Source organism: Brachycentrus maculatus, unplaced genomic scaffold (genome assembly GCF_059751285.1).
Source record: "Brachycentrus maculatus isolate JH-2025_06_01 unplaced genomic scaffold, ASM5975128v1 h1tg000261l, whole genome shotgun sequence".
Lineage (NCBI taxonomy): Eukaryota > Metazoa > Arthropoda > Insecta > Trichoptera > Brachycentridae > Brachycentrus > Brachycentrus maculatus.
Genome location: NW_028281012.1, coordinates 630,106 through 652,780, shown reverse-complemented (window position 1 = coordinate 652,780; position 22,675 = coordinate 630,106). Strand labels below are relative to the sequence as shown.

At 32.2% G+C, this 22,675-nt stretch overlaps 1 protein-coding gene across 1 annotated transcript; it reads right to left on the bottom strand.

Moving 5' to 3' along the window:
• Positions 1-253: 253 nt before the first annotated feature.
• Drat (Death resistor Adh domain containing target) lies at positions 254-22,675 on the bottom strand. Its single transcript, XM_088266087.1, has 5 exons — positions 22,478-22,675; positions 6,348-7,086; positions 5,273-5,420; positions 2,640-2,792; positions 254-2,474 (listed from the first exon to the last, which is right to left on the bottom strand). The coding sequence occupies exons 2-5, from the start codon at positions 7,076-7,078 to the stop codon at positions 2,355-2,357; spliced, it is 1,152 nt and encodes a 383-aa protein (XP_088122213.1). The 5' UTR covers positions 7,079-7,086; positions 22,478-22,675; the 3' UTR covers positions 254-2,354.

Here is a 22,675-nt window from a genome sequence, read left to right as displayed (position 1 = left end):
AGTTATTGAGCCTTTTCATAATAAGTTTGGAAGGGATACTAAATAAATAAATATTTTCAAGCGGTTTTCTTACTTAGGGCGAAGTGTAATGTTGTTTGAAAATAAACCCCATTCACCCTAACTCTTAACATGACTAAATTTACTATCCTTTGGTAATATTTTTTTTTTGCCAAGCCAAAAGTAAGAAAATCATCTGTAAGCATTTTTTCATCTCTCCCTTGAATAGTATATAATATTCAGTAAAAGAAATGGATGTTTTTGAGATCTCTTTATTTAATAAAAAAAATACAGAATGGGGTATTATTTAATGTAAATGAAAAAAAGGGTACATATGAATATTGAATTTTATTTTATTTTAAATAAGACTTATGAGTATATGAGATGGATTAGCATATGTATATATATATCAATATGTTTTAATAAACAGTAATTCCATCAAAATAAGTTATGTGGAAAAATTTAATTATTGGTTTTCGGGATAATAAACTTAGGACATTGAAACTATCAAAAATATTGCTTATGATGTAATGAAACCCGTTTTAAAAAATATATTTTTTACTTACAGTTTTGCAAAGTGCTTTATTTTTTTAATTCGTTTGTATTTTATCAAAGATCTGGGATTTAAATATTTTTTGTACTATATTCAATATCTTTGTAGAAACAAGAACATTTATAATTTGGGAAATTTTTTACCATCTACTCTTAAATTTATAATAATTTGATGTGCTACATCAATAAAAATAAATATGTAGCATACATTAACTTACAAAAATTTAGAAAAAACTAAAATAAATGTGCTTGGAAATGTATAAAGGATTCTCAAAAACAAACACAAAATCCCGATACTCTTTACAACCAATAGAATATCAACATATTATAAATAATGTAAAAATTTTCCTTAAGGAATAAATAAATATAAAATAGTACAAATTAAAAATTGAATCCCATTATTTGTGCTCATTTACCGTACTGCGTATCAATTCAGATATACGGGGGCATTTCATGTGTTTGATTTTAAAAACCACTCATGTCAATCATACTCACATGCTGACAATATGACTAAGTACTTTTCCAGCAAATAAGACATCATTGATCAATTCCTATATTATTTAATTCACTAAATTCTGATAAAGTATCATGAAACACGGTAATTTTATGAAGTAAAAATGATAGGAAATAGGTACATGTGTACCTTGCGATGTAACCAGCTAAATATGAGTTGATGGAAAAACTAAAAATATGTAGTTCGTGATTTGATATGCCCTGTAAAACTGCCTTATAAACTAGGTTAAACAGTAAGTACACATTAAACATTATCTCTTTTTTTTCGATTTATATGTATTTACATTATAATATAACACATTTATATTTGAATAAGTTTGATAAACATTTTATTACACAAGACAAAAATAGGTAACATTTATCTTAAAAATACAGTGTAAATTTTAATGCCTCATTTTTTTAACAATAATTTCATACTAAAATATCTTCATAGTATTAATAATCTAATAATCCTCAAAAGTGCAAGAGTATAAAAAAAGTATGCATACTTATGCTCTTCTTAAAGAATTAAATTACAACATATTTTTTCTTACGCTATAATCAAAGCAAATCGAAAGGTTTAATATAAATAATTTTGACTATTTGAATTTATAAAAAAATTATTTGGATATGGATATGTATTTAATTTAGTATAAAGAACAGTTACATCAAAAAAATATTATCATAAAATAAAATAAAATCAGGAAGTTGACTTAATAAATATAAAGTTTAGTAAAATAATTCAAACTCAATATTACAAATTGTACAAATATATACACACTTTTTAGGACATAGTGACGTTAAATAATTTTAAAGTGTTAGAATAATAAATTACATAATTGTGACTTGATAAATTTTTACTTTTTTTATCACGATTATGATAATAAATAAAGTATAATAAGTCTTTGATTTGATGAAAATATATATATTTTTTAATTTAGTTAATATTAGAAGTTAGGTGGAAACCATATTCATAATGGAGATAATGAAATCATGTAACAAGTAAAGAAAAAAAATGCGCTCATGTACTACGGAGGTTATAAATTTATTAATTGATGTAACAAAATGTCTTTAGTGTAACAGATAATATTTGCCGTGATGTATGTAAACTCAATGGTCTTCATTTGTAATTATGAAGTTAGTTTAGAAGCTCAAATTGTCGAGCAAATCACAAGCCAGTAGCTGCCATTGAGACAATATGGCACATAATAAACTCAAAGTTATCCACTTAGCACTGTGGACGAACTAAAGCGCTACCTAACCTATCATGCAATAGTTGCTATCTATTCAGCTATGAAAACATGTTTAGGGATTCAATCCACGTCATCGTGGAAACGAAGAATAGCCCGCCCTTGGATCTCGGATTGGCATAGCTTCCTCACCACTTCTTGAGCTTCTTCTGCAGGAAACACAGTGTGTGGAGGAGGCTCGATCTAAAACAAAATTATTATATACATACTAGCCATATTTGAACACCCCTACAATAGCGTCATACAGGGTCCTAAGCAAATGAGTATCAAAGTAAATTTTTAAAATACATATTTATTTAGCTGAGGAAACAAAATGTAATAAAATAAACAATTGCACATTATTCATACCTCCTTGGAAGCGACAAGTTTGACAAGAGTCTTGAGTTGTTCAATGGTTCCCTTTGGAATCTCTCGGATCCTAACCCCCATTTCTTCAGATTTCTTGGTGTACTTCGGTATCAACCTCTCACCCACATCTTGTGGCAAAAGAATAACGCCTCCCTATAATAAAACACAAAAATAATTTAACAAAAATAACAAAAAGACTTATACATCGCAAGAACATACATAATATTTCAATTCCTATATAAGAAAAATAAGCATGAAAGTTGACCATTTCAATGTTGAATTTTTGATTGATCTCACAAACGCAAAAATTCCTCATGTCTCACAGATGACCACGCAATTTAAATACAAAAGTAGAGAAAGGTCTTAGTAGCTAACACGGACTTGCGGAACATAGTAGACGAATGTTAGCTCTTTCAAGTTACATTGACCACACGAGTAGAGAAAATTTTTTATATGTAATTTGCTACCAATTATTTTTAATATCGTCCTCAAATATGGAGTACCTGTATTGCAGTTATACCAAATTGATGCTTTTGGATGGCTGACTTCAAACTTTTGAAAAAAAGTAATAAATACTTTGATAAAAACTTCTAATACAAAATTCGCAGGGGAATGCAAAATTAGTGGTAAGGGGGGGGGGTAGAATTTTTATCTCAGTACTTAAAACACAATAATAATTCAAGCAAATACCTAACCAATATACATATATACATATTTGTAATATGTTAATGTAAAATCTTAAAATATGATAGTTTTTGTTAGAATAATAAAATTAAATAAATAAAATGATTATTTAAGAAAAAATAATAAAAACATATTTATACGTCGCTTGCAGGGATAAAATTAGGTTTGTAATAAGAAGTTTGTGGTACATAAGGATTAATATTTCACAATATTTTTATCATGATTTTTTTCTGCTTTTGTTACAAGGGGGTCGCTAATCATGCATACTTTAACAGGGGATTCTGAGCCCACCCATATGCCTATATGAGCAACCTGATGAAAAAATAGTAAATTCTTAGTCCTATTGAATAAAGGATTTTTGTATGACATACAGTGAAATCTCAATCTATCATTCCGCGAATAATCGTTTTTCCGAATGTGTCGTTTATCTCTTCTAACCTGAATTTATTTCATACAAAAATAGATCCCATTGATAGTTTCTCTATCACCATTTTACCGCATTCATCATTTGAGTTACGCTGCATATTTGATATATTTTGTCTGATTTTTTTTAAAAATTCTTTTCAATTTTCTCAGTTTAGTTACATTCGACAACAGTATTTCAATGTGTGGGATAGAAACTATCGATAGCTTCTGTGACGCAAGGTTGACAGATACAGCAGAAGAGGTTGATATTGATGAAGAGGAGCCGCTGCCTGAACATTTTTAGAAGTATGCACACTCTTTGTAAGATTAAAAACATTGTACTGCACACATTCAATAACTGATGCCGAAATAAATTTTATTTGCCATCCAATAAACTTTATTTTTTTTTTAATTCTGTTCAGCTTTGTTTTTTATTTATTTAAATAAACTTATTTATTTGCATCTAGAACTTGTTTTCTGGATTTTTTAACCCAGAATTTCAACCCACCAATGGTTATGCAGATTTGGAGTACGGTATCCTTACTCGATCGTATCTCCTTGTGTAATGACCTATTAATCCCGCATTCATAGTTTATTTTAATAGGTCCCTTTAAAAACGATACATAGAGCTTCACTGTATGTATATATTTATATATACATATATATATATATATATATATATATATATATATATATATATATATATATATATATATATATATATATATATATATATATATATATATATATATATATATATATATATATATATATATATATATATATATGTATATATATGACTTATATATATATATGTATATATATGACTTATATATATATATATATATATATATATATATATATATATATATATGTATATATATATATATATATTTATATATATATATATATTTATATATATATATATATATATATATATATATATATATATATATATATATTCGCCAGGAACTACGCTTGGATGGCTTGTCTCTGGCCAATATCTGTACCCGACGGATTCTCCAGTTCTTTGGACACGTTGCGCGTGGCAACGAGGATAGCCTGGAACGACTAGTTGTGATCGGTAGCCTGGAGGGAAAGAGAGGGAGAGGAAGATCCCCCACACGATGGACCGATCAAATTAAGGCAGCAGCAGGCACCTCAGTGGTTGGAGCGCTACGTGCAGCGCAGTCAAGGGATAACTGGAGAAGAGTCATTGCTTCTGCAAGGGTCACAACCCTCAGCAATGAGGATTAAGACGGAGAAGAATATATATATATATATATATATATATATATATATATATATATATATATATATATATATATATATATATATATATATATATATAAATGTTATTATAAAATCGCCAAAAAACACCTCTCACATACAAATATGGAAAATATCTTAACTCGGCACAGTGAAAGCACAAAATAAAAAAATTATATTGTTTCTCCTAAGTTGTTATTCGCAATATTTGCAACAAATAAAGTATAATTGTACAGAGATTTCGGTTGCATTACCCATCAAATAGTAGTAATTACCTTAGCCAAACATTTCATGGAACGTAGTAAGCTGCGATGGTTTGATCCGAAATCGAAGACAATGTCCACAGGCCCCTTGCAAGCATCTAGTGTCCTCTCAATCAACTGCTTCTCATACAGATCTTCAGACCACTGAACCACGTTCAGTCTGGAAATAGTAAACAAGCCAGCAAACATTTGCCAGCCAGCCAAAATTAAATGGGTGAATATTTGTCAGATTGCCAACGTTCAAAGTTCAAAATGTTTGTACTTATGACGTTATCATATACGGATTTAGATGGATATTTGTGAATATGCACAACATCTATCTGCCACTAAGTCTAATGAAGGGATTCTATTTTAATATAAAATACATAGTAATCACGCAAACATACCAAATACAGTGGTAATAAGTGATTATCTTTTCTATATTTTTGCAAATATCCCAGTTTTTTTTTACATATTCTTTTTGTCAGTCAATACTCAGATAAGTCATATATACTCGTAAGAAAAAACACGTTTTCTTTGACTGCTTCTGTTTTAACAGTATTTATCTTTTGATCTGGACTGGAATTTTTAAAATTATATAATATGTTGGTGCCTTCATAACCATTGACTTCTTTGAAGTAAACAACAATTTTCAAAAAAAAAATGTAAACATATTACATACATAAGTCATTTATAAATATAATACTCCCGATGAGTTATTTCTATTTCTCATTTAGAAAATCATTATTGTCTTCGTTTAGGTTAATACTACAAACTGCAAAAATATGGTTCTAAGAAATTTCAGGATGAAAAATCTCTCATATAGTACATATACTCGTATACATTATATAAACAATGAAAAATAAGCACAAAACATAAAAAATAGAATAATTAGGGATATGTATATATTTAGATATATAAAAATATATATATATATATATATATATATATATATATATATATATATATATATATATATATATTATATATATATATATATATATATATATATATATATATATACATATATATATATACATATATATATATATAGAAATATACATGAATATAAAAATATCCAAAGTAGCGAAGGTTAAGAAATACTCACTCCTCCGATCCCTTGCCAACAACTAGACCCTCGTCCTTGAGGCAAGCAACGGTGATGCGGATATCATCGCGGTATGGGAGGTTCTCGAAGTGGTGCGCGGCGATGCGCAGGGTCCACAAGGCCAGGCCTCCCGTGCCGACCAGCAGTATCTTGCAGTCCGGCCGGCGCTGCGGGCCTTCCAGGCAGCGCTTGACGCACTCGGTGGCCGCCATGACGGCGTTGAGCGCCAGCAGCGCTCCGGTGGGCATCATGGCCGCCACGCTCAGCTTGAGCTCGGCCGGCACGGGGATCAGGTACTTGAGGTCCGGCACCACGATGTAGTCGGCGTAGCCGTGCGGGACGCCTTCGTACGGGTACAGCACGATGCGCGAGCCGATCGCCAGGCCGCAGTTGTTCTTGGAATCCACGAGCTCGCCCAGCTGGTCCACCGTGCCGGCCACCTCGTAGCCCGGGAAGAGCGCGCCGTCCTTGACGCCGGCGTGCGCGGGCGTGCACGAGGAGGGCGCGCAGTCCGCCAGCTCCGACAGGCTGCTGAGCGAGGACACGGACGACGCGGAGCACACGGACATGGAGCGCCCGCGGCTGGCGCGGTAGCACGCGCCCGCGCACACCACGCGCAGGCGCGCGCCCAGCGGCGGCACCTCGGGCACGGGCACGTCGAACGTGAACACGCTCTCCCGGATCGTGGGTCCCGGGGACTCGATGGACACCTGGCGACACAGCTTGTTCATGGCGCTGCCTGCAAACCAAACGCCCTGTTACTACGTGCACCTCGAACGAGCCGTGTTTCTCTACATACCCGGTGTACATATAATATTTACTACAGTGGATTCATGTTCGCCAATATGTGTGCATTATTTATATTTGGACAACGCTTGCTATCGAGATACGTTACTAAACATCTTGTTACATATTATTCGGCAGCTAGCAGTTTTGTACTCTGAGCCGGTGATACATCTTAACGCCTAAACTACATCATGACTGCCCCGACCAATAATTTTAATCAGTATAAATTAGATTGTATTAAAGTTGTTAAATACATATATGAGAAGATTAAAATTCACTTTTCGATACAGTCATATTATTGTTTTCTCACAAATCAAATTGTCTCGTTAATTAAATACGAATAAAATATTACAAGAAATATTCCGAGTCTCGCACAGGGCGACCGTTTTTTAATACATAAAAAGGCAACAACAAGAAGGCAACAAACGAAAGTTACAAGGGGGCAATGATAGAGCTACAAGGGGTTATGATCAACCAGCGCCAGACCAAAAGAATAAGTGAAAAACTATTATAGTTTACGCGATCGCAAAACAAGGGGCCGAGTTATGGTAAGATGCATTTATGTGATGTTACCGGAGAGGTCACATGTCTGTTCACGCCTGATTTAAACATGTAAGTATTGGATATTTTTGTTTGTTTTTAGAACATATAACTCGGAGAAAACATATTTTTATATTTATTTTTAAGCTCATTACATTTTAATAATGGATCAATTTCATGATGTGTTATTATTGGCTAATAAATTGATATTAAAATCACAAGACAATCGGTAACATATACAAATCGGACAATCGGAGATATGAAGGTTTCAACTTTAGATATTTGAATAAAACGAAAAACGGACATATACGTCATAAAATTTTATGTCATCGGGTGTGTTATGGGGCGTATCCCTTTATGTATCTGCTTTATAGAGCTATAATAGTAGTCGTGTGGATTTGTTTCTCTGACGTCATTCGTTACCAACTTACGAAAGCAACGTTTTTAAGAAGGCGAATTTCGCAAAAGAGAATATTGATTATATCGGCTGTTATAAACACAAAACGAGTTTTACACAATCCTTTATAGATTGAGTATGTTAAATTAGATATTCCTCCCGTCTGAAAATGATGCATTACTACCTTGGTCACTTCAAATAGCTTTAGAACGTAAACAACGCGTAACATATGGCAGAAATTTGACCTTGGCTGGAATTACAGCAAAAAGATAACGCGCTAACTACGTAGTGTAGATAACCGTAACTTCAATTTTAGACTTTTATTTCTAACGACTTTGTTATTTTGAAACCGGTTATTGATTTTATTTTATTTTCAGGTAGTTAATGATACCGAAGAGAAATTTATGATGTTTAAGTTGTGTACACTACAAGTACGTAGTCAACACGTTACCTCTTCACCGGAACCAGTTCAAAGAATACTTTATAACCGTGTCTTCTAACAAAACTTCAAAACGGCCCTAGTATTAAAAAACTCGACTAAACCTCATTCTAGGGCACCCGAGAACATCAAATTGAAGAAGGCTTATTTTAAACTGGCCTACATTTATTTAATTATCTATTTTTCTGCCCCCGTGGTAAACTGTTAAGCGTGTTTAGCTACCGTGCAGGAGGTCCCGGGTTCGATTCCCTGGGGGGGGGGGATAAAAATAAATATTTAGTGCTTTTAGACAATATTTATTTAACCCTTAAGCACTGTAAAACGTTTTTGCAACGTTACCACTTTTAAAGGTCTCAGAGACTCCCAAAAATAAAACTGGAAAAAAATATACTTAACACTTTTTTTTTAACAAAATTGTTTTATTTCAATTTTAAACAAAGTACATAATGACATTTAAACCTGAAATTAAGAGACATGTAAAATAAAAATAAGTATTTATAGGAACTTTTTGTAACACAATCAGTCAAATGCAGTTTTTTATTCCTTAAAATTAAAATATTAAACAAATCGAACTGACCCTAAAATCAACATACAGTAAATCTTATTTAACTAATCTTTGTAAGCTAGTATCATTTTACTTATTTTGAGATCATAGAAAAAAAAGACAGCGGTTAAGTATCACTTCATTTTTAGCTTATGCAATTTATGCACATTGGCTTGGAGCATTGCAAACAAATGAGATCTTTGCTAAACACGCATACGCATTGTGTTTTTCTCTTTTTCTTATACCCACACATGCTACAGTACTTTTTCTTTGGTAATTTCTCGGATTCCGGATTCACAATTCGGGTTTCTTGAGTTTGTTAAAAAATCTGTGAAATTGTGCTCTTGATGTGTACTACAACGCGAGGATTGCGAAATCTGTTTTCCAAGTGGTCGTGAAATAATCCTTTTGCAATATTCTTTATGAATTCATATTATTTAGATTATGAGCTGCCGTACGCGTATTTCTGATTGGTTCTTGCTTATTCCATTTGAAGTTATTTTTACCGTAGCGTACTTGGTTGACTGACATCAGAATTAAGTCTACCATAGAAGTATGGCAACATCATGTGCATGGTCCTCGGAATCTTCGGGAACAGTTTCGATCTCATTTTTAAAGCTACATTATTATGCTATCAAAGTCGGAATCTGACTCAATAGTTTTCAAAACGAAATTTTCGTCAATATCCAAAGCGCATCTAAAGTCATCATTTTTGTCGGTTTGAAGCCACTCTTTTAATGTCGAAGTAAATGCAGAGTCTGATAACCTTGTTGCGCGTGATCGGAGTGAGCAGGAACAACCCGGTTGCTTAGAATCCATCATAAAAATGAAATACGAATTGGTCAAAAACACTCACGTATCCACTGTTATAGGTCTGTCAGACCTACACAAAATTTTCAAAGATCGATCCACCCGAAAAAATGCACGGAACGGCTTTTCCACTTGACAGCTCGTGGAGCACTACCTAATTCGAAGCTATCTAAGCGTACAACAATCTCACGTGCAACAGAACGAGATACCAACAATTTATTTTTACGATGGGAGTCTGTCAGACCTATAACAGTGATTTAATAACAGTGGGTTAATATTATCCTGGACTGGTCCCTGAAGCGCACCTTGCCGTCATGTAAGTAACGATCAAGATAACACTGCATCAGTACGATGCAGTGCCCTATGCACCATTGGGTGCGGATAAGGAGTATTTAAATGTAGCACAGTAATAAAAACCTCGATCTTTTGATTAAAATTAATTAACTTCGAGTAAAATTAAGTGATACATTATTTTAATTTTTTTTTTAATTCCTAATTTTTAGCCTACAAATCTATGGACTGCAAAAGTTTTTTTTTTAAACAAACGATAACTAGAACCAAAACAGCTCCGAAAAGCCTTGAATTCTTGGAAGTGACTTAGATAATTAATTAAAATTCCATTTACATAATACGTACTAAATTGATTATTTTACTTGCGTTCTATTTAGATTTCTATCAGATAACAAGATAAGTGTTTTATTTTTATATTGTTTATTTATTATTATAAAAAATATCGATGAAAATGTGGTCACGATAGTCTCGTCGCGACGGTTCCAAAATGTCCCGATAATTAGTTAACATATCGCGAACGAATCGTTGCAAGATATGATCAATTACGTACAAAGAAAACCATTATTTTTGATTGATGGACTAAAAGTTCATGAAAAAATTTAAACATGGAGTGTGATTTTCTCCCCCCCCCCCCCATTCATCGTCGAGAGTTTTGACACCAAAAATGCCCCCCCCCCAAACGAATGTTTTTAGATTCACATAAAATTTTGGGAGCTGAGGGATAATGGGAATTGCGTCCAACTAACATAACTTACTATTGTATATTGGTTGGTAAAAATTTAACAGTATAATATTTTTTGTATTTATTTGCATTAATTTACATTGAAATGTCAACTATGCTCTCGGGATCAGTATTTTTTTAAGGTTAATTTTATCTTTCTTTATGTTCAAAAAATGTAATAATGGATCATTGTCAAACGGGAGGAATATCTAATTTAACATACTTAACCCATAAATTATTGTATGAGCCTCGTTTTGTGTTTATAACAGCCGATAAAATCAATGTTTTCATTCATAATTTTCTGTTGGAAAATTCGCCTTCGTAAATACGTTGTTTTCGTAGTTGGTAATGAATGACGTCACAGAAACGATGGACTTATTTTAATATTGGTAACATTACTAAATTATTGGCGGCTCTATTTATTGATGTCTATGGTCCACCTTCCCACCCCCCCCCTCCCTCATATTTATATAACACAAATGGTAGTGTAGTAAACAAACAATCTACACTATTACTATTAGACCTATAAACCATAGACAATAAACTATATGACTTCATAAAACGTTCGATGATGGAAATTTGATGACGTATGCGAAGGCACGTTTTTCGTTTTATTCAAATATCTAAAATTTCAATAAGAATGTTATCGGTAGTCTTGTGGTTTTTCATATTAATTTATTAGCCAATAAACCAACATAGTGACAACAATCTATTACTCTTATACTGGTTTAACTATTATTTATTAAAAACAGATACGGTAACTGTTTTAACACTTTAACTGTCAAACGGTGAAAAGGTATGAGACAAAAAGGCCTATTATATAAAAGTTATTACGATTATTTTAATTTTAATGAAAATCAGTAAAAATGCAACCCTTTACTTATTCGTCTTCGACCCATCCATCAATCGTCAGAGCTGCAATTTTCAATTGTTTGAAATTTTGAAAATCCAAATTAAACTGTAGCTGCAAATCCGCACAAGTTGTTAGTTAACTAACTAACTAAAAGTTAGTTAGTTGTTAGTTATGAAACCAAAATATAAAAAAAGTTCATTCGAAGGTTTTATACATTATTTAGGAGATTTCAAAACCTTTGTAAATAGTTTTTTTTCCTGTTTGACATTTCGATGCCTTATGAATAGTAGACAGGCGCATTTCTATATGTTTATTGTAAAACACCGAAAGGGGGCTTTAATAATTCTCCGAGTAATGAAAATGATTAGGACTGATTGCTTCAATTGCTTCAAATGTTTTCACAATTGATTGGCGTTCATAGTTCACGAGACAGATTCACGAGGACTGCCAAGTCAAATGAAGCAAGCAGCGCCAGCGTTTTGTTATTGAAAATGAATCGAGAATTGGAATAATGTTCTTCCAATGTCGCCGGTTATGACAGTAATTATTATCATTTCACTGACGGAAAAAGTATTATCATACATACGTAAGGTCTGCATAGCCATGCCTACTCGTACATTTCACGTAACGATCAGCGAGGGGACATCCACTCCGTATGAAATAATTATTTTCGGTTTTAGGTCACCAACGACAAGAACGTTCCATCAGTCGTCTTGTTATATCTCTTTACATTTATCGAACAAACAGGGCAGCCGACTCACTGGCGCTTCCCACAAATTGAACGAGTTCGAATCATTCCTTTATTTGTCGCTAGCCGTATTTTGCGCTATTATTTATTTACAATATGATAAATATAGGGACCACGATACGTTCGACCATCTTTGTCAGTATAAGATAGCTTAATGTAATACTGCATTGTGAAGTTTCAGGAGAGTTGTTTATAATCACAAAGAGGGAAGGTACAAAAGAAGATTATTATTTGAAAGTTTTTGTTGTTGTTATCATATAAATTAAAATCCAGAGACAATCGGCACTATTCTCATTGAAACTACTGCAAACTATACAAAAAAAGAAAGATTCCCAGATACCATATCTTGCGGTCTCTGCGAGTATAACGATAATGTTGCAGTGAATGAATTGTTAACTTGAAACAGCTAATGACGGGTCCTAAACCCTACCCAAACTTCCATATACCCTATGTTAAAAGTATTTACAATGGAGAACAACAGTCATTGAACAATTTCCTTGTCGGTGCACAAGGCACTGCGGTAGATAACGCAACGTTATCATGACCGGAACTGCACTAAAGTTAGGTAATTATGACCGGAAACTGCACTAAAGTAAGGTAATTAGTCGTTCCCTTGAGGTGCAAATAGGTGACCTTTTTCATCCAAGGTCTGTGGAACCGAGTGAACGATACGTGATGCGGTATTTGTACATTGGCCGAATATCGAGAAAAGTTGCCCAGTGCTTGTAATGGCAAGTCGAATTTTATTCTGAAATCATGAAAAAAACACAGTCTCTCTCTTAGAACGGAGCATCAGTGTGCTTATACTATTAGATCTACCATGTGCTACGAATATTGTCTGATTGCAAAATATCGCAGAGATTGAGGATCTTCGAATATCAATATCCCAATGGTCGAGACGCGTAAACACAATTTACGCAATATTTTCATACATGGATCGGTTTACACCTCCATTCAAAACGAGTTTTTGGACATTGACATTGCCCGCTACGCAATTACCTAATGTAATGTGGGAATGTTTTTTTCGAGGTTGTTTACATCGTGATAAAATAATATGCGAAATAGATTTTCTCAAAATTTATTATAATTTTATGTCTGAAAAAATCATTACTTTTACTTAACAAGAAGTTAATAACAACACAAATTCATAAAGTAATTTGAAATTAAAAAAAAAAAAAATATATATATATATATATATATATATATATATGTATATATATATATATATATATATATATATATATATATATATATATATATATATATATATATATATATATATATATATATATATATATATATATATATATATATATATATATATATATATATATATATATATATATATATATATATATATATATATATATATATATATATATATATATATATATATATAGATATATGTATAATTTCAAACCAGCTTTTCGGCCACGCGTTACTTTGTCTCAGTCTGGTTAGATGGAAAAGAAAGAAAAGAGATAGAATACGTTTTAATAAACCTCCCTTTTAATTAACGAGCGACATTTCGTATGAGTAACAGAGAAAGGGCAAGTCCCTTTTTCTCGAAATGACCTTGACTCGAAATGGATACAACGATATTGAAGAGATTGTGAAAGAGCACAGTCAAGAGCTGACCGCCGAAGAGCTTATGGAGTTGCATCGTATTTCACAATAAATTATGGAGAAGAGCTTGTTAATAGAGGAGTAGGAAGTAGCAGAACAGCAATTTTCTAGCACAATAAGAGAAATGCTGAAAGCATGAAAAACTGTCGCATCGTACATTTAGAAGCATCACCCTAATAAGGAGTTGCTATTCGTGCTACAAATGTATTCAATGATAATGTTGTGACACATTTTCGCCTAATTTCGGGACGCGGATCTGATATGGGAGGATGCAAAGGAGCTGGCAGCCGACAGAAAAGCTTGGAGACAGTTTGTGGACTCTGTGTTTTAAATAAATAATAATAACATTTACATTTTTAGTAATATAGATATAGGTAAGTACAAACGTATTATATAATTTATTGAATAACTTTTTTTGGCAGAAGCCTTCGGAATGCCGATTGCGTTGGCAAATCTTCCCGCTTGTAGCTCTGCTGTCTTTGAAATCCCAAAGCCCTCTCATTCGGTTGCAGGGCAGGTTTTTACTTAAGTTGCCTCTCGTCCTCGGGTCGTGAATACTCTGGCAATATTTTAAGAGCACTGAAAGTGTTGTTACTAATAGCGAATCCCAAAAAACGCGACGGTCCGGACGCGAGTTGATCAAGTCCACGGACCCTAGTGGGCTAGCGAATATCGTGAAGCGAATTACAGCAAAACATCTGAGTAGATGCCGGCTCTAAGGAACTGAGTAGCATCTCTTGGTTTTTTAACGGCGGTGTGAGGGAACCTCGTAAGAGGAAAGTCAATTTATCGCGGGGTTGACGTGTGCGGGGTCAGCCATAAAAACGTGGGAAATCGGACTCTACGAAGTTGAGTGATTCTCACCCAGAAGAGGGCTTTCGACGCAGTGCGGACACCTTGTTCTGGAAGATAAGGAATTTTCTTGCGGAAGTGCTAGCTGCATAACTCCAGATATAACAGAAACGATGCCCGGACGGGAGACATCGTTTCAAGCTTTCCGAGATCGACAGCTGTACGTGTGATGATGAGATACCTCGAGATGTCCCTCGCTGTTGATCCTTGCCCCCATTTCTAAAGACAACAGCCGGAGGCGCGTTGCAGGTGCCTGGGTGAGGACCTATCCTACACCGGAACCGTGTTAGATCATAAGGAACTCTCACGAGTGGTGGTATCATGCATGATAAAAATAGTGAAGTATATTAGTAACATAAACCAAGCTAGGTCACAAAATGCCGAACCCTCTGGAATGAAAGGTCTGTTGCGACATTTGACAGTCCGTTTTCTTCTGAGGAGTTTTCGTGGCTGGGTTGGATAATTATGAAAGTAACTGTTATAACTGTTCCGAGATATGTTGAAATCACTCGTAAACGAGTGGAAGCTTAGTAAAATAATATATCTGTTCCAGAAATAAACAGTGTTCCCTTTGCTTGCTAAAATTAAAGCCGCACGTGTACATACCATAATAGGCACGTGTCCTTATCGATTGGTGGGTATATCGGAAAGTAGATTATACTTATCTGTACTGACATAATTGTACAGTGATTTGTTTCGATACTATAACAATGTCAAATTTAACCTTTCCGCGAGTACAATAATTTATGTTCGACTTTCTCTGGGGAGTGGGTTCTTTTTACATTAAAAAAAATCACGAAATCGATGTATTATGAAGATAAAAAAAATTATGTTTAAAAAATATTTTAAAAAATTGACCACCTCTTTGAAATATTTTTGAATTATGACAAATTACACACAAATATCCTCATATGTCATTGGTATACAAGTTACATCATACCAACTGACAGACGGACTTCGCTTCGACGTTCATTAACGTCGATACTCCTTTGAGGAAAATTCAAACCAACGTTCATTTACGTCCATACTCCCGGAAAGGTTAATATTACCAATCTAATGATTGATCAAATAAATGTAACGGGACAATACCTGATTGGGTTTACACGTTTAGTAATCTTCCATAAGATCTTATTTGATTTATCAGTAATAACAATAAAATGATAAAGGCTAAGGAAAAATAATCGCAAAGTCCGTCTTCTTGGGGGTAATTTGATTTTACTATGTGTGTTTGTATATATATATATATATATATAAATATATATATATATATATATATATATATATATATATATATATATATATATATATATATATATATATATATATATATATATATATATATATATATATATATATATATATATATATATATATATATATATATATATACATATATATATATATATATATATATATATATATATATATATATATATATATATATATATATATATATATATATATATATATATATATATATATATATATATACAGTGAAACCTCTATCTATCGTTTTTAAAGGGACCTATTGAAATAAACTATGAATGCGGGAAAACAACAAAAAAACACGACCGAGTAAAGATACCGTCCTCCCAATCTGCATTACCATTCGTAGGCTAAAATTCTAAGAAGAATACATGTTTCAGATGCAAATGTATTTAAATGCAAATGTTATTAAAAAAAATAAAAACCTGAATATAATTTTAAAAAATATTTTTGTTTTTTCAGTGTTTTATTTTCGTAAGTCAATAGTATATTTTCGGCTTTGCAAATAGTACTTTTTTCATCATCGGTTATTGAATATGTGCGTTTTAGAAAGTTTTCTTTCAAAGAGTGTGCTCGCTTCTGGAAATGCAAGTACAGGCAGCGGCTTCTTTTCATCAATATCGACCTCTTCTGCTATCGGTTACACAAGCTTCCGATTTGTTGCAAGTTGCCGTTGAATGTAAGTAAATTGGAAGTAATGTAAAAAACAGACAAAATGTATCAAATATGCAGCTTAATTCGAACGATAAATGGTGATAGAGAAACGATCGATGCGATCTATTTTTGTATGAAATTGAATTTGGACTAGAAGAAATAAACGACACATCCGGGAAAACGATTATTTGAGAAACGATAGATAGAGGTTTCACTGTGTATATATATATATTATATATATATATATATATATATATATATATATATATATATATATATATATATATATATACTACTACTACTACTACTACTACTACCATCACGCCGTTTCCCCGCAGGGGTAGGCAGAGAGGATGGAACGCCACACTCTTCTGTCCTGACATACACTACTAGCCTCCTTCACATCCATACATCTAGTCATACATGCCCTCCGATTACGCAGACTTTTGACACCGCCAGATATATATATATATATATATATATATATATATATATATATATATATATATATATATATATATATATATATATATATATATATACATTTATACATATATACATATATATATATATATATATATATATATATATATATATATATATATATATATATATATATATATATATATATATATATATATATATATATATATATATGTATATAGTATATAATATGTATTTAAATAATTTTGACAGTTAGAAATGAATTCATAATACGAATATATTAAAAATATAACGCAAAAAGAAGAGAGATAATAGTGAAACTCAATTCGACCTTGCGCCCCTAAATGAAGGTTAAAATGAAGACGAGCAGATCACCCCTCTCCGGGCTCCGGTGTGGGCGGAGTCATTTGTCCCCTAGCAACTATCTCAACCTCGAACTAACGTTTTTGAGGATCAATTTTACATAGGAGCAATATAAATATTTTACTTTACTATTACAAACATTTTAGGATTTTTTTTTAAATATACATATTTTATTAAACATAAAAAAAAATATATATATATATATATATATATATATATATATATATATATATATATATATATATATATATATATATATATATATATATAATATATATATATATATATATATATATATATATATATATATATATCTTATATATATATATATATATATATATATATATATATATACAGTATCTACTCAATGAATTAGGGCCACCCATTATTTTTTTGAATACTCTGAAATCTTTTGGATTATTATATTTATTTTACATAAATACTTTAAGTTTTCTATTGACATCTAATATCATGTATATTACCTTCAATAATATGTAAAATATACCTGGATTATTTAAGCCTTTACAAAATTTCAAACCCTTTTTCTGAGAAAGGTCCCTAATTAGCACAGGTAGACAGATAGTTGAAAGTTAAAATAATAGTCCTATCTCATTTATTAGTGAAGTTTCTTGAGTTCTGGTTGTTGTTTTGTTCAGAGAGGTTATATAGTTATCGTGTCTTGTGAAAAAAACTTAATTTTTAATTTTAGTTCATAAAGTATAAAATTTTTTTGTAAACACAAGTGTTTTTTTTTTGAAAAGGACAAAATGGGAAAAAGTAAAGACATTTCTGAGGAAAAAAAGTCTAGTGTTATAGTGCTACTGAAATTAGGAATACTATCTAATAGAGAAATTTCAAAAAAAGAAAACGTTTCTCGTCAAACAGTGGACATAATTTCAAAATCAATAAAAAATCAGTCACCCGCCACCAGCAATCGGCGAAAGAACTGTCGTAGGATTAGAAAAACAACACCGAGGACTGATTGAAAAATCGTTCAAAGTGCCTTAGAAAACCGTAGTGCATCAGCAAAAACATTAAAAATAAAATTGGAAGAAGAGGGTATAAATATATCGGTATCAACACTGAGGCGACGTCTTTACGAAGTAAATCTGAAATGCAGGCGCCCTGTAAAAGTACCAAAATTGACACCACGAATGAAAGCGGATCGATTAAAATGGGCCAGGCTACATCGAAATTACTCGGTTGATGATTGGAAAAAGGTATTTATTTAAATTGAATTTTCAACATATCATTTTAGTAAATAAACTTATATATTTGAATTAAACTTAAATTTTCATTATTTTTCAGGTCATCTTTAGTGATGAGTGCCGGTTAGAAGCCGTGACAGAGAGCCGTCAATTCGTCAGGAGAACATCAATGGAACGTTACAATGAGGCCTGTGTGGTAAAAGTTATCAAACAACCCCCGGCAACAATGATATGGTCATGTATTATTAACAATTTACCTGGACCGTTGTTTTTCGTGGAAGGAACAATGAACCAAAATTCCTATAAGCAGGTCCTCGAACGAATTTTATTGCCCTTCTACCATACACTCGACCCAATAGAAGGTCCATACACCTTCATGCAGGATGGGGCACCTTGCCACCGGGCTAAATCAATAATAAAATTTTTGTCTAACAAAAATCTGCCTTTGCTCCCCTGGCCTGGAAATTCTCCGGACCTTAATCCTATAGAAAACGTATGGAGCATGTTAAAAAATAAGGTATACTCATTTCCAAATCCGACAGTAGACTGTCTAAAAAAAATGTTCAAAAAATTTGGTCAGAAGACGAAGAAATAAAAAACATGATAAAACAGTGCATTTTAAGTATGCCAAAAAGAATTGAGGCAGTTATTTCTGCCAAAGGTGGAAATACTAAATACTAACTATATTTATATGAAAATATATGCATAATTTAAGCGTAATAAAGTGTTCATGTGTAAATAAAATTCAATGTTGTTTTATTCAAGGTTTTCTCTGAGTTATTCCTGTTTGAATTGAGAAATTGCGCGAAATTCTGCGTGGCCCTAATTCATTGAGTAGATACTGTATATATAAGAGCAAAAAAAAATCTCAGCTCTGTGCGAATTTGCGGATTAGTTCGCAACTTAACGTTTTATGTTTTAAAAGAATTATTGATTGCTGATTATTATAGTAATGGTTATTATTTTGTGTATATTTTTAACTACAGAAATTATAAGAAGATATTAAAAAATGTACAAATGGTAAATTGAAAATATAAAGTTGAGTCTCGACTGAAAAGTAATTTGCCCAAATATTATTTTGCACTACACGTTTTTGTCTTCCGGCGACAAAGAACTTAAGAACTCACTTCAGTCTTTGTCTTGTAAATGAGGGAAAAGAAAATACATACAGTACACACAACGGGAGGCGACTAATGCGAACAAAACTGTAATGCAAATAGAATGATCACGTCCATACATAAAAGGTGAATTTTTGATTTTTATGACTACTACAAAGAAAGAAAGTAAAGTAAACGACTTTTTCGCGTGAATATTTAGAAACAATAATTATCAAGGCTTTTGTTAACTATTAATATCAGATGTATCCGTATTTAATTTCGGTTATTAGATGAAACTGGCCGATATTGAATATGAATGCAAACAATCCTTTCAGGAATATACTTCAAAAGTTAAAAATAAAAACCGGCGTGCACATAGCCATCTGAAATACGCTGTTTCCAAGTCATCATATCATATTGCCATCATATCACCGGAGATGATAAGTATGATGTTTTCAAAAATCCAAGCGCACTGGAATTTCGCGACAAAGATTTAATGAGATGTTTAAAATCTCCCAGTGTCATGGTCCACATTAAATTATCAGCAAAACACATTGCTTCGGAAATTAAAAGAAATGTCGTGAGAACCAGAATCACTCCAACAACAAGGGTTGGCCAAGAAGTCTCGCCACACCTAGCGCATTCTAGGGTCAAAACGAATGTTAAAGATTTTACACTTTTTACTAATAGAACACACTTAACTGTATAAGTAATAGATGTTATGCCACGTCCTTATGATATATACACTTATTTTCAATTCAATACTGCTTTCAGGTAAACTTGAGCAGTTTTTGCTTGAGAGTGGGGATGAAACAAGGAGTATCAGAGTCAGAAACGCTAACCACGAGATCACCATTTGAAAAAAGAGGAATATAATTTCCAAAATTTCTACTATGTGGCCATTAAAACTGTAAGGAAAATATTCAATTACCGGTGTCTTGAAGCAACTGGTCACTCCGTATTAAAATTCTGGCTTTTGAGTGCCCAATTTTTTTTATTTATCCACAAAAATGGTTTTTCCAGTACTAGAAATTTTTTTTCAATGATCTATCGACACGATAGAAGATTCATGTTCTTGTTTAATATTTGCGAATAATTGCATTGATTTGTTTAGTTTTGTTTAATGAGAAGAATAATTGTAGCAACAATTATATGAGACACACTTTATCAATTGAAAAATGCATATATCGCTCACTCCTTTCAAGAACGTCATAAATCAAAAAACTTGATTTTTCAGGAGAACCTTTTTAAAGTTTAAAAATATAACGCAATGTATTAAAAATAAATATCAAGTCACTTCTTGAACTTTTTACTGTGCAACAGATCTTTTAAGGTAAAACCTGAAGGTTTTTTCTCCATTTGAAAAATAATTAGTATATTTCAAAAAATAATTAAACAATACGTTTTCTTCAAAATGCAAAAACAACACTTTCTGCCCTGTAGCGGGTAAATATTTAGTTGAAAATATGCCACTTTTGCTGGGATATAGTACATTTTCTGGACATTCCGAAAACATGCACTACTCAAAATTGACAATTTTTGATTTATGACGTTCTTGAAAGGAGTGAGCGATATGTTTTCTGCACATAATATGAAAGTCGGGTGGCTAATGAGTTATAGTTGTTTTTCTCTCGTATTTTCAAAAATATTTCTTTTAAAATTTTTATCCATTTCTAGTATCAGTTTCTTATGAATACATATATTGTACTAAATAATCGGAAAAAAATACTTTTTGATATTTTATCGATGACCAACGAATAATATTATAAACAAAGCGAGCTTTCAAAGGTGGATAGTAAATATTAAATATATACTGTTTTTGTCTTATTACCTATTCGGCGCTTATATCACAACCTCATTATACCCATACAATCAAGGAGTTGAAAATCATTGATTAATATGTTTGAATTCGATTTTTGTGACACAAAATCGATATTTGTATCAGTATACATATTTAATAATATACAAGATAGGAAATAAAACTATAAATAATACAAATTTCAAATAAAGAAAAGGTACTCTCCAGCGAAAATTTAATTTGCAATTATATAATCGTGAAAATAATGCGAAGAGTACAACAAAAGAGAATCTTAGAGATGAGAAGTCATAAAGGGGTAGTGTGAGTAAGAGATTTTCAGTTTCGATCTGTTTGTCCTTAGTGATCATGTGAAGGTCATTCGCCAGCGAGTGTTCTATTAGCCACTCCAGCGAGATGGGAGCTCGGCCTGAAGACAACCAACGCGAGGCAGATTCAATTGTGCACAATAAACGCGAGTTACGTGATGAGCGTAGTAATCGTGCAAAGGAAATATCAACACATTAGACATGACTAAAAGTTGCGAGATTTTCTTAACGGAATTATGTAAGCAGTCGACAAAACGGGATACATACGATTATTTTAACGCAAAACACAAAATGTCATACATAAATTTCAAAAATAGCTGGCAGAGATATTCGGAAAGAAAAATTGACAGAATAACATAGGACTTACCTAGATTTATCGATTCTTAACACTGAATATTGTCCATATAATCACACTGAAGATAGAAAATATAATATTTAAATTACGTATTATTATATATTTAAAATTAAACTACGTATTATTAAATATATGTAATGTTTATATTGGAACAGTTAAAATATGTAATTTTCAGCAGGCGTCCACCCCCACGCAAATTAGTTTCCAACT

Bases quoted from the DNA above. Each gene is read 5' to 3' on its own strand.
- Drat (XM_088266087.1), bottom strand. From the start codon at position 7,078: ATGAACAAGCTGTGTCGCCAGGTGTCCATCGAGTCCCCGGGACCCACG. The intron at 2,793-5,272 runs GTAATTACTACT...GTTTTATTATAG, and splicing joins CCATGAAATGTTTGGCTAAG to GGAGGCGTTATTCTTTTGCC. The intron at 2,475-2,639 runs GTATGAATAATG...ATTTTGTTTTAG, and splicing joins AACTTGTCGCTTCCAAGGAG to ATCGAGCCTCCTCCACACAC.